This window comes from Carcharhinus amblyrhynchos, chromosome 9 (assembly GCF_965287045.1).
Source record: "Carcharhinus amblyrhynchos chromosome 9, sCarAmb.v2.hapA, whole genome shotgun sequence".
Lineage (NCBI taxonomy): Eukaryota > Metazoa > Chordata > Chondrichthyes > Carcharhiniformes > Carcharhinidae > Carcharhinus > Carcharhinus amblyrhynchos.
In genome coordinates, this window is record NC_137332.1 from 16,663,769 (window position 1) to 16,677,438 (window position 13,670).

The window sequence follows — 13,670 nt, forward strand, 5'->3', positions numbered from 1 at the left end:
ATATTAAATTATGCTTGAAATAATTTTATAGTTTATGCACATCATTTGTTCTCCTTGTACGCTATGAGATCTCTAAAATCTGTAAACACCAGTGGTCAGGAATTTGTTTTGCGTATACTTGCATTTCCAGGAATGATTGCATAACTAAGGAAGTATCGGTTTTCAAAGTAAGCAAGAGGGGCGTGGAATCAAGGTTAGATTTTTTTTAAAATTTATTTGTGGGATGTGGATATCACTGATTAAACCAGCGTTTATTGCTCATCCCTAATTTCCCTTGCAAAGGTGGTGGTGAGTTGTCTTCTGGAACCGTTGCTGTCCCTGTGGTATAGGTAGGGGGAGCATTCCAGGATTTTGACCCAGTAGTAGTGAAGGAACAGCGTTATATTTCCAGGTCAAAATGGTGACGGACTTGGAGTGCAACTTGCAGAAGGTGATGATCTGGTGCATCTATTGCCCTTGGTCCTTTTTAGATGGTAGCAGTCATGAGTTTGGAAGGTACTGTCTAAGGAGCCTTGAAGAGATCCTGCAATGAATCTTTTAGATGGTACAGTTTGTAGTGCAGTGTTACTACAGTTTGTCAGTGGTGGACAGGCTTCGGGGATCCAGGAGGTGAGTTACTCGCTGGAGGATTCCTAGCCTTTGACCTGCGCTTCTAGCCACAGTACATATCTAGTCCAGTACAGTTTCTCATCAATAATAACATCAGACAGTGGGGACTCATTGATAGTAATGGCGTGGAATGTCAAAGGGCAATTGTTAAATTCTCTTTTGTTGGAGTTGGTCATTGTCTGCTATTTGTATGGCACGATTACTTGCCACTTGTCAGTCCAAACCTGGATATCGTCCAGGTCTTTCTGCATTTGGACATGGACAGCTTCAGTATCTGAGGAGTTGTGAATGGTGCAGAACATTGTGCAGTTATTGAACATCTCCAATTCTAACCTTGTGATGTTCGGAAAGCCATTGATGAAGTAGCTGAAGATAGGTGTCCTCAGGGTAATGTCTTGCAGTGATGTTCTGGGGCTGAGACCATCTTTCTTTGTGTCAGAATATGACTACAGCCAGCAGAGATTTTCCCCCGGTTCCCATGTACTTTAGATGTGAGCTATGAGTTGAAAAGTTGAAAATCTGGCAAGAAATTAAGCATTTGGCATATGAAATCGATTTGGGTAATTTACCATCATTGTAGGTACTTAGACTGGAAGGAGATGCAAATACAATTTCTGACTCATCCCTGTCGAAAGCCTTCTTAAAGTCTAAATAAACTGTGTTCACTTGTTCTCTTCATCAGCTCGACTAGTTACATCCTCAAAGAATTCCAATGGATGCATCAAGCACGATTTCCCTTTTGTAAATCCATGCTGACTTTGTCTGATTATACCACTGCCTTTCAAATGCTGAGTTAAAAATCCTTGGTAATGGACTCCAGCATCTTCCCCAATACTGATGTTGGGCTCACTGGCGTACAGTTCCCTGTGTTTTCTCTATCTCCCTCTTTGAATAGTAGGCTTACATTAGCTACTGTCCAATCTGTAAGAACCAGTCTAGAGACTAAAGAATTTTGGAAAATAACCACCAATGGATCTAGTATTTCCAGGGCCATTTCCTTAAGTGCTCTGGGATGAAGATTATCAGGACCTGGAGATTTATCCATCTTCAATCCCATCAATTTCCCCAAAACCATTTCTCTACTAATGTGGATTTCCTTCAGCTTCTCACTAAAATTTGTTTCTCACAGAACTTCTTTAGTCCTTCAGAATTGGATTTGGTATAGGAATAAGATGAACACTGATGGTATTTACTTCCTAGTCATTGTTGAGATAAAATCACCAGGTGCATTAACTGCAGTATGTGTTCTTTGGCTCAAGTCTGACTTGCTGAGAAGCGATTAGATATTTCCATACTTGATGTACTTTCATAATTAGATACATTTTTTAGGATGTGTGCAAGTGTGTTCATAATTGGTTGAAACTATTTATTAATTCAGTGGTTTTTCACACAGTATTTTGCTGATGAGTGCACAATGTTTAGCACCATTCACGACTGCTCAGATACTGAAGCTGTCCATGTCCCAATGCAGAAAGATCTGGGTAATATCCAGGTTTGGGCTGACAAGTGGCAAGTAACTGTGCCACACAAGTAGCAGACAATAACCAATTCCAACAAAACAGAATCTAACAATTGGGATCAAGTTTACTGCCTACATTACTTAGGAAGTGGTGTTGGAAAAGAGAAAATCTTCCCCAGAAGAGGGGAGTGGTCGTGTTCAATTCATTTCTGTAAAAAAGAAATCAACAAACACTGATTTTTATTTTGTTTAATACTTGCAGTTTTGCCACCTTGAACCATCTATTAATGAAAAGGCACATCATATTTCTCAGCTAAATGAAGATATCTTGGGTTTGGAGTCTGAAGTGGAGGCTCAAGAGAAAGCACTCAGGTAATTTTCATAATTGTGATGCAGTTTTTTTTGTTTGCATGTCTTGGTTCCGTTTTCATATTCTCTGTTCTCGCAGTGCTAATCACTCTGAGGAGTATACCCTGAGTGAACGATACCCTTGCACTATTCAAAGTAGAATACTAGGTTCTCCTGGTACCCAAGCCAATATATTTCCCTGGGCCAACAATTGATTTAACTGATCGTCTCACTTACAATTCAAGACTTTGCTGCATGCAAGTAGCCTCTTTTCAGACGTCGTCATTGTTTGTGAAGCATCTAATGAAACCTGGAGGATGTGATGAGGTGTCACGTAAATGCAAGTTTTTCTTTAAGCTAAGTAATTCAAAAAATAACTTCCAAAGAAATAAACTGCTCTAATTCATCTTAATTTTTGAAAGATCAATTTTTTTCTGTCTGTATTCTGTAGTGTTAATTGTATAAATTGTAATTAAGTGTACACAGATGGCAGGGGCACACATTGGATAACTACCTGTGCATAAGAGATTCTTACTGATATGGTGGTTGCCTGTAGAGCTAGCAGCTATGCAGTTGTAATGTCTCATTTAATGAATAAAGTAAAAACTGAGTAAGATTGACTTCTTGTCATCCCCTTCAGCCAGCCAGCCAGCTTAATGAAGTTTAACAAGAAGTAGACTTTTGATAATTTAATGTTAACATTTGTGATATTGCCATGGAATTGTGTAAGATATCATAAAGCTGATGTTGATATTGTTTTGATCTCAACAAAGAATTGCAGAAGAAAAATTGGAAGAAAGCCAATGGATGGTAGCTGAAAAGGACAAGCTCCTAGAAAAGTTGTCTGAAGAATGCAGAAGAGTGAAGAATGAGCTTCATCAACATGGTAGACGAGGAAAGAGGTAGCATTCGACTGTGAAATAAGTCTCTTGGCCAGATAACACTTGTTTTTGTGTGATTCTCCTAGGTATTTGTTGAAATTCGGCAAATGACAAGGCTGGTTCATATTACCAATTTTTTTATTGGTGTAACATGGAATTTAAGTTAAAAATTTATATTTAGATGGAATAAGAGATCAAAGAGAATTCTGCATTTATGGGTAAATTCAGATGCCTGAGTATTGCACTAACAAACGTGTTGAGTAAGTTTTGATAGGTGCTGTCGTAGTTGTGAAAAATTGACATAAGCCAATCTCTTGGGAACTCGTAAAACTTTAAATTAAAAGTCCAAGCTTGAAAATGAGAGAGGACAGTTCAATGGGATGTAATTAGTGAGTGTTTGAGAGTGAAACTTACAGGAACTGATGTTTTGCTGCAACATGGAGTGTTGGATGCATCTAAAGAATTGCTTTTGCAAATGTTTTCCAGCTGAATCATGCACATAGTACTATGCGTGATATTTATGGCCGAGGAGACACTTTGTTTGTTACTTTAGCCATAGAAAACTTTCTTAAAGTGAAAAATAGTGTGCAACTTTTCCATTTATCTTTCTGACATTTGGAGCAAAGAGTTTTGAATCCATTAAGATATGGATACGAGACCTCGACATCCAATTAGTTGGCATTTACTTAGGAATCTGATTGGATGAATTAATTTAGAAATCTATAAGATTGGCAGATTGTAATGACACATGGAATGCATATACACCTAATTTGGAAAAGAGTAGGTGTTCCAAAGAGTGGAAATCACATTTGGATTACCACTCCATTCCTCTTCTTACCTTGCAGTGTAGCTCTGCAACTCTCACCTGGACTTCTGAACTTGGGCCACTTCAGAAATGTGGAGTGTATTTCTTCTGGGAGTCCACCCTTTGTAATGCAGGATCACTGGGAACCAAGTCACACCCATTTCTTGAAGTTTGAGCCGCCATATTTCATTGTACCCACGTCCCAAAGCCACTTTGAGAAGCTATGGTAACTGGGTGAGGGAGTAGAGTGGGTAGGTGAAGGGGATTGGGTAACTAGTGAGTAAGGGGATGTCAGGTAGGTGGATGGAGAAGCAGGTGAGTGAAGGGGTTGAGTGGGCCAGTAGCTGATGATAGGTGTGATCCATTGGGATGAGTAATAGTATTAAAGTTTATTTATTATTGTCACAAAGTAGGCTTACATTAACACTGCAATGAAGGCATTGTGAAAATCCCCGAGTCGCCATACTTCACTGCCTGTTCGGGTACGCTGTGGGAGAATTTGGCACGGTCAATGCACCTAATCAGCGCGTCTTTTGGACTGTGGGAGCAAACCGGAGTACTGTTGGACCCATGCAGACACAGGGAAAACATGTAAGCTCCACACAGATAGTAACCCAAGCTGGAAATTGAACCCCAGTCCAAGACCTGTAAGGCAGGTCTTGTGAAAAGATGGGGGTAGTTGGGCCCAGGGGCTGGGGGGGGGGCAGTAGTTTAATATATTCTTTAATGGCATGTGGACACTGCTGGCAAGGCCAACATTGGTTGCCTAGTCTTAATTGCCTTTGAAATGAGTGGCTTACTTGACCCTTTCAGAGAGTGGTTAAGAATCAATTACGTTGTTGTGAATCTGGAGTCACATGTAGACCAGACCAGGTAAGGATTTGAGAGATTTGAAGCATCATGTATCGAAATGTCACAACCTGTGGGAAACACAAAAGGTTGTTTGCAAATAGGCTTGGGGCTGTGGAGCTGGTTAGAACTGGTTCAAGCTGCAGCTTAGAGAACAAAGGAAAGGTACTTAGAGAACGGTTGCTTAAATTGCAGAACCTGCTCAGCAACAGAGTATAAAAATAGGGACACAAGGAAACCTTTTTTTAAACAACACTACAGCTGGACTGAACATCATGTATCATTGAAATAAAAGTTCTTAAACAAAAGCTGATCCCCATCACTGACTCTCCAAAGAAGCAGGATTTGAAGCTAAAATCTAGTAGTTTGAAGGCAGAATCCAACAGATGGCGGATATCCTTCCCTGAGGAACAAGTGCTTTTAATCCTCCTAACTTTGCTTGGGTAACTATTCTAGCAAGTGAATTGGATCAATCCGAAGCCTCTGCTCCTAACACTCAAGTTTTGGAGAGCTCCGGCTGCAGGGAAATTGCCTATCAGAAGTCCAAACTTCACAGGCAGTTCATAGAATCCCCACAGTGCCAAAGGAGGCCATTCAACCCATTGAGTTTGCACCGACTCTGACAGGGTATCTTGACCAAGCCCTCTCCCTCGCCCTATTCCCATAGCCTCACAAATTTATCACGGCTAATTCATCTAAACTACACACCTTAAGAGGCAATTTAGCATAGCCAAGTTACCTAACTTGCACATCTTTGGACTGTGGGAGGAAACCAGAGCACCCAGAGGAAACTCAGGGAGAATGTGCAAACTCCATACAAGACAGAATTGAACCCTGATCCCTGTGAAGCAGCAGTGCTAATCACTGTGCCACTGTTTCCAAATAGTCAGTGCATTGGAGTTTCATGCTCTCTCAGCACATCTTGGGTGTATCTCTAGAGTACAGCTATCTGCGCTATGGAGAACAATTATTAGCGATTTAGTGAAATTGTGAGATTGAGTATGGGGAACCTTTAATAGGATCGCATAAAATATTTTAAATTTGCTTTAACATATGTGATAGGCCATAGTTAACTCAGTGATGCACAGCTCTGGTTTTGTTTTGGTTACAGAAAAGGTCTGAGATGTCTCAAAAGGCAAAATATAGGTCAAGAATACGAAAACCCTTTGATGTGGAAGTTGCTTGCCAGTGTTTTAGGCACAATTTCATGGAGGAATGATGGAGACCTGATATCTTTTTATTTATTCAGATTCCTAAAGTAAAATCAATCATTGCTGATATTTTGGGGAACTGTTTGGGTTTTTTTTTGCAAGGTTTGTTGACATTGTATTTGCATAATAAAATGTTTCAGGTAAGCTGAAGATTAAATGCTAGTGGGCAGTTTTGTTTGGAAAGAAGCTTTCCATGTATTATGCTAAGCTATACAAACCATGATGTCCCATTTTGACCTCAAGTTGTGCTACATTAGTCAATCATCAACAACATATTACAGACTGCCTTGGTACCCTGAAATCAGGAGTGGTAATCTAGTCAGAGTTTCTGCTCCAGTGACTTTCCAGAATGGATGACTGGATAAATAAACATGCAGATGTATGAGATGAGCAATTTGGACTTAAATGTGATACACTTCACGTAAGATGCTTGTGAAAAGATTGGCCTATTGACGTTTGTTGTTTTCAAATAAATAATGGGAGACTCTGGAACAAAATTTCAAAACTGGCTACTGGTTTTGAAGAGGAGCAGAGATAAAGAATGGGAGAAATACAGTTGAGTTTCTCAGAAAATTTTTGATTTGTTTGTACTCCAGCCTTCCATTTTTGTTCCAGGGATTTAAAACTAAACAAATTATCTACGTTTTGTTGAAAGAAGAGCATTCCTGTTTTTCAGGAATATGTAACTAAAATGACGCAAGTGGAACAATTGAAGCAACTTATTTTTATGTTTTTAAACAGAGCTGAACAACAAAGAAATGAAGCCCTCTACAATGCTGAGGAGCTTTCTGCAGTTTTCAAACAGTACAAAGAAAAGATGGCAGAAAAAATTGCAATGGTGAGGTAGGATGTATGCTAGTTTTTCAATGCAAGTATAAAATACGCAGAAACATTTAATTTGTTTGTTTTTATATGTACTATAGTTTGAAGCTAATGAAGAGGAATTGCAGAGCCGTCTGGATCACTCTGACAAGTGCAGAGCAGAATTATTTGAAAAATGTACTATTTTGGGAAAAGAACTGGAAAGCAAGAACGAGGAAATCAGGTAAATGCTTAGTCATTCTTAAATGTATTTATATAAACAGAAAAATATTAGCTTTTTAACTTTTTTCTTTCTTCAATTTCTCTTTTTTCATACTTTACTATTCTCCTAAACGTGATAATACTTGTGTATGGTTTCAGTGATTACAGCACAAGCTTCTCATTAAAGTGGCTGATCTTCACATATGTATAAAGAATGAATGTCTTCATGACACTTGGAACTATCACAGCTGATCACGATTCCTTTTCTCATTCAAACGTCCATGTGTTAACATATGTTATAGCACGGGTCACTGGAGAATAGATTGCAAATTGAAACAAACAATCATGGTGATTTTCACATGGCTTTCTTTTCCTTCTCCCTCCCTAGCCTAAGAGCGTTTGACTGATTATTTACTAATATTACTCCCAGCCCCTCATCATTGAACCAACACAGGTCAGTGATCTTGGGCTTTCCTCAGTTTTATGACTTATTAAATAACATAAATGGTGTATCTTAACACGCGATTTTTTTCACTTTGGGAAATGATGAAAGAATTCCCAGGTTTATTATCAGCCCATTGAAGTATATTTATGAATGCTGCTTCCATGGGCAACTAGTCCATGGCATGAAACTTGAACCCAGAGCTTCTGGCTAAAAGCTTCTGTGCCACAAGACCGCCTATAAAGATAGAATGGTATGTTACTACTTTGAAGCTTCTTGTATTCTGGATCATGTAGAAACAAATAAAACAATGCGCAATGTACCACTCCAGAAATTGACAGCACAAGCATTTTCTAGCATTTGTAATCACCAGGCAGAAGTGTTCCCTTCCTATTAGGGAACACTTCAGCAGTCACGGTCTTTCAGCCTCTGATGTTCAGGTAAGCATTCTCCAAGACCGTCTTCACGACACACAACAGCACAGAATTGCTGAACAGAAACTGATAGCCAAGTTCCACATGCATGAGGACCGCATCAACTGGGATCTTGGGTTCATGTCACACTATCTGTAACCCCCACGACTTGCCTGGGCTTGCAAAATCTCACTAACTGTCCTAGCTGGAGACAATTCACACCTCTTTAACCTGTGGCCCTCTTTCCACTCATTGTCTGTACCTTTTAAGACTTCTTTACCTGTAAAGACTCGCATTCCAACCTTATCTTGTAAATTGAGTTTGTCTGTATATGCCCTGTTTGTGAACACAACTCCTCACTCACCTGAAGAAGGGGCAAGACTCCGAAAGCTAGTGCTACCAAATAACCTGTTGGACTTTAACCTGGTGTTGTGAGACTTCTTACTATGCTTACCCCAGTCCAACACCGGCATCTCCACATCATTTGTAACCTACACATGCAATTGCATCATTTTGTCTCGGGCCAGCTGTTTTCAACTGATTCCTTCAGTCATAAGCCCAAAATGAGGATAAGATGTTAGCATGGATAGAGGATTGGTTGCCTAATAGGAGGCAGAGAGTTGGTATCAATGGGTGCTATTCTGATTGGCGGTTGGTGACTAGTGGAGTGCCCCAGGGATCGGTGCTGGGGCCTCAACTATTTATCATTTATATAGATGATCTGGAGGAGGGGGTTGAGTGTAGGGTGTCGAAATTTGCTGATGACACAAAGATAAGTGGAAAAGCAAATTGTGTGGAGGGTGTGGAAAGTCTGCAGAGGGATCTAGATAGGCTAAGCGAGTGGGCGAGGACCTGGCAGATGGAGTACAATGTTAGCAAGTGTGAGGTTATCCACTTTGGCAGGAATAATAGTAGGAGGGATTACTATTTAAAGGGCGAAAAGCTGCAGCATGCTACGGTGGAGAGGGACCTGGGGGTCCTTGTGCATGAGTAGCAAAAACCCAGCCTGCAGGTGATCAGGAAGGCAAATGGGATGCTGGCCTTTATAGCGAGGGGGATTGAATGTAAAAGCAGGGAGGTCTTGCTGCAACTGTACAGGGCACTGGTGAGGCCGCAGCTGGAGTACTGAGTGCAGCTTTGGTCGCCGCACTTGCGCAAGGATATTTTGGCCTTGGAGGGAGTGCAGAGGAGGTTCACTAGGCTGATACCGGAGATGAGGGGGTTGGACTATGAAGAGAGGCTGAATAGACTGGGTTTGTACTCGTTGGAGTTTAGAAGGATGAGGGGGGGATCATATAGAGATGTATAAGATAATGAAGTGGATGGATAGGGTAGAGGTAGAGAGATTCTTTCTGCTCAGAAAGGACAGCAGGACTAGAGGGCACAGCCTCAAGATAAGTGGGGGGCAGTTTAGAACGGAGTTGAGGAGGAACTTCTTCACTCAAAGGGTGGTGAATATCTGGAATTCTCTGCCCGTTGATGTGGTGGGGGCTACCTCGCTAAATATATTTAAGACGCGGGTGGAAAGGTTTTTGGTAGGCAAGGGAATTAAGGGTTATGGGGAGAAAGTGGGAAAGTGGAACTGATCCACCAGATCAGCCATGATCTTATTGAATGGCGGGGCCGGCTCAAAGGGCTAGGTGGCCTACTCCTGCTCCTATTTCTTATGTTCTTATTCCCAAATTATTTCACATTCAATTGCATTTGTAAGTCATTAAAAAATGATGTGGCAATGCAGGCATTGGACTGGGGTGGGCACAGTAAGAAGTCTCTCAATGCCAGGGATTCCCGGCTTGGGTCACTGTCTGTGTGGAGTTTGCGCATTCTCCCCGCTTCTGCGTGAGTTTCCTCCGAGTACGGTTTCCTCCCACACTCCATTGATATGCGGGTTAGGTGGATTGGCCGTGCTAAATTGCACCTTAGTGTCAGGGGCACTAGCTAGGGTAAATGCATGGGGTTATGGGGATAGGGCCTGGGTGGGATCGTGGTCGGTCTAGACTTGATGGTCTGAATGATCTTCTTCTGCACTGTAGGGTTTCTTTGAACACCAGGTTAAAGTCCAACAGGTTTATTTAGAATCACAAGCTTTCAGAGCACTACTCCTTCGTCAGCGCTCCGAAAGCTCATGATTCCAAATAAACCTGTTGGACTTTAACCTGATCAAATATAGAACAACCCTGTCCATGTACAGCAAAACGTGGACAATATTTAGGCTTGGTAAGTGACAAGTAACAGTCGTGCCAGAAATTGACCATCTCCAACAAGGGAAATTCTAATCACATTCTTTTGACATTGATTGGGGTTATTGTTGTCAAGTTTGCCCAATTTATCAGCCACATAACTTGTGGCTAGAAGAACAGGTCAGAGCTTGAGTATCCTGTGGCAAGTGACATGCCTGTTGATTTGCTAAAGCCTTTCCACAGTCTACAAGGCGCAAGAGGAGAATGATGGAACATGCTTCTTGAATGCAGATCCAACAGTAAACTCAGCATCATCCAAAATAAAAGAACCCACTTGATTGGGTACCCTTAAGCATATAGGAGACCACGTGGTTCCTCTGGCCTGCTCCACTATCCAGAAAGACTATGATTGATCTTCTACCTATCTTCCTGCATTATTCCTAAATTCCTTGTTTTTCATAACATCCAAAAATCTGTAGATTCCAGCCCCAACTACTCTGATGAATCACTATTCTCTGAGCTAGAACATTTCAAAGTTTCACAATCCTTTGAGTGAAGAAGTCCTAAATGTTTGACCTTTTAATTTGGAGATTGTGATCCCTGGTTCTGAGCATGACAGCCAGGAAAAATGTCCTCTCAGCATCTATTCAATGAAGTATGATAAGAATTTTATATGTTTTACTGAGATTACCTCTAATTATTCTAAACTTCAGGAAACATTGATGGGCCGAGTCTCCTCAATTTCTCCTTTTTAATTTTTTTTTGTTTGTAGGATAGTAATGGGACAATCATGCAGTGTCAAGTTGGTTCAGAAGGATCTGGAAACTAAAAATGCTGGGTTGTTTTCAATTTTGTCGGACTCCAAAGAAAAGATTAAGATGTTAGAAAATGAATTGGCTGATAAAGAGGCCATTTTGAAAGACAGAGATGCCTTAAGGGTGGAGAATGCAGGACTAAGATCACTTACAACTTCCCAAAGTGAAAAATTGCTTCAGCTCAATAAAGAACTAGAGGTCACCAAATTGGAGATGAAGAACTTGGAGTCGGTTCTACAACTGCAACAGATAGGAAGTAAAGAGGTAAACTAAAAATTAAATTCTCAAGCATCAGAGCTTGTGCACTATTTTTTGCATTGTAATTTCTGTTTTGCTGTCATAGAGCTCAAATCCTTTTAAGACTTGAATCATAGCCTGTTTTCTGCACAGTAGGTATTCTATTTGACCCAGCAAGTCTGCACCGACTTCCCCATAGAGCAACTTACCCAGGCCCACCTCCGTTCCGGTAACCACGCTGTTTTTTTAAAATCCCCCTAACCTATACATCTTTGGATACTGAGGAGCAGTTTCAGGGGCAGTCCAGCTAACCTGCACATTTTTCAACTGGGAGGAAATCAGAGCACTCAGAAGAAACTCACATTGACAATGGGAATACATGCACACTCCACACAGTCACCCAAGCCTGAAATTGATTCTGGGTCTCTGGTGCTGAGAGGTAGCAATGCTTGCCACTGTGCTACCCATGCTAACTTGTCTATGAGGTGTAGTCTGCACTATGTCAGCTGGTTTTCTCTTCGAATACTTCTGGAACCCTGATTGCCTGATGGGCAACATGTTTTTTTTCAACTTTGTTGCTTTGCTTTCCTTGGCTCAGTGGTAAAAATCTTGTCCCTCAACCAGAAGGTCATAGGATCAAGCTTCATTCCAGAGACCTTCAGCCTAACAGGCTGATACTGGTTACCGGCACTGTTGAAGGTGCCATTTTTTTGATCCGGCATTAATCAATGGCCCTGCTTACCCCCTTGATTAGCCATAAATGAACACAGGCCACTTTTTGAAGACAAGCAGGCCTTTTGCCCAGTGTCCTGGCTAATGTCTCTCCTTTAACCAGCATCACTAAAATGAGTTATCTGATAATTTATTTAATTGTTTTGTATAAGAATTTGCAATGTGCTCCATCACTATTAATTGTCACCTCTGCAAAATGACACAGTAGTGAAGAGGGATACTGTGGCTTTGTGAGACCACCTTTCCAAAGCCATTCTTGGTGTCTCATTGTTCTGATCTTGTGTAGTTTCCATCAGCTGTAACAGATATAGATGATCTGGAGGAGGGAACCGAGTGTGTGGTGTCGAAATTTGCTGATGACACCAAGATTGGTGGAACGGCAAATTGTGCAGAGGGTGTGGAGAGTCTGCAGAAGGATCTAGATAGGCTGGGTGAATGGGCCAGGAACTGGCAAATGGAATTTAATGTTGGCAAATGTGAGGTTATCCACTTTGGTAGGAATAATGGTAGGAAGGACTATTACTTACGTGGCGAAAAACTGCAGCATGTGACGGTGCAGAGGGACCTCGGGGTCCTTGTGCATGAGTCGCAAAAACCCAGCCTGCAGGTGCAGCAGGTGGTCAGGAAGGCAAATGGGATGCTGGCCTTCATAGCGAGGGGGATTGAATATAAAAGTAGGGAGGTCTTGCTGCAGCTGTATAGGGCATTGGTGAGGCCGCAGCTGGAGTACTGTGTGCAGTTTTGGTCGCCGCACTTACGCAAGGATATTTTGGCCTTGGAGGGAGTGCAGAGGAGGTTTACTAGGCTGATGCCGGAGTTGAGGGGGTTGGACTATGAGGAGAGGCTGAATAAACTAGGCTTGTACTCGTTAGAGTTTAGAATAATGAGGGGAGATCTCATTGAGACGTATAAGATGATGAATTGGATGGATAGGATAGAGGTGGAGAGGCTCTTCCCGCTCAGAAAGGACAGTAGGACTAGAGGGCACAGCCTCAAGATAAAGGGGGTGCGGTTTAGAACGGAGTTGAGGAGGAACTTCTTCACTCAAAGGGTGGTGAACCTCTGGAATTCTCTGCCCGTTGAAGTGGTGGAGGCTGCCTCGCTAAATATTTTTAAGACACAGGTTGATAGGTTTTTGATAGGCAAGGGGATTAAAGGTTATGGGGAGGGGGCGGGAATGTGGAACTGAGACACGACAGATCAGCCATGATCTTACTGAATGATGGGGCAGGCTCGAGGGGCTAGATGGCCTACTCCTGCTCCTATTTCTTCTGTTCTTATGTTCTTAGATGAAAAAATGTTGAATGCTTTCAAATAAATAGTCTGCTGATGCTTGTTGAAACTAAAACCTTATTTCTCATTCTTTCTAAAGTAAGGAAAATAGCCATTTATTTATTTATTTATTGATCGATCATCAAATGTTTTGCATATTAAGATTGTCTAATATATTTAAATTTCACAGAATCACATTTTTTAGAGTGCAGAAGTCGTCCTTTCGCCCATCGAGTCTGCACCAACACATTAGAAACACCTGAATTCCCACCCAATCCCATCTGCCAGCACTTGGCCCAAAGCCCCGAATGTTATGTTACATGTCGTGTGCTCATCCAGATGCTAATCACATCCTCCCTATAATGTGACAACCAGAACTACGCACACAACTCTA

The 13,670-nt window shown here is 41.5% G+C and overlaps 1 protein-coding gene across 6 annotated transcripts in view; it reads left to right on the top strand.

Annotated features, from left to right (window-relative positions):
- The window catches only part of ccdc18 (coiled-coil domain containing 18), a 128,035-nt gene that overhangs the window by 29,955 nt on the left and 84,410 nt on the right, over positions 1–13,670 (top strand). For all 6 annotated transcript variants that reach the window (XM_080195230.1, XM_080195232.1, XM_080195236.1 and 3 more), the window contains 5 exons: positions 2,331–2,440; positions 3,190–3,318; positions 6,904–7,000; positions 7,086–7,207; positions 10,993–11,299. In XM_080195230.1, coding sequence (XP_080051356.1) covers positions 2,331–2,440; positions 3,190–3,318; positions 6,904–7,000; positions 7,086–7,207; positions 10,993–11,299 — 765 coding nt within the window. The remainder of the gene's footprint in view (positions 1–2,330; positions 2,441–3,189; positions 3,319–6,903; positions 7,001–7,085; positions 7,208–10,992; positions 11,300–13,670) is intronic.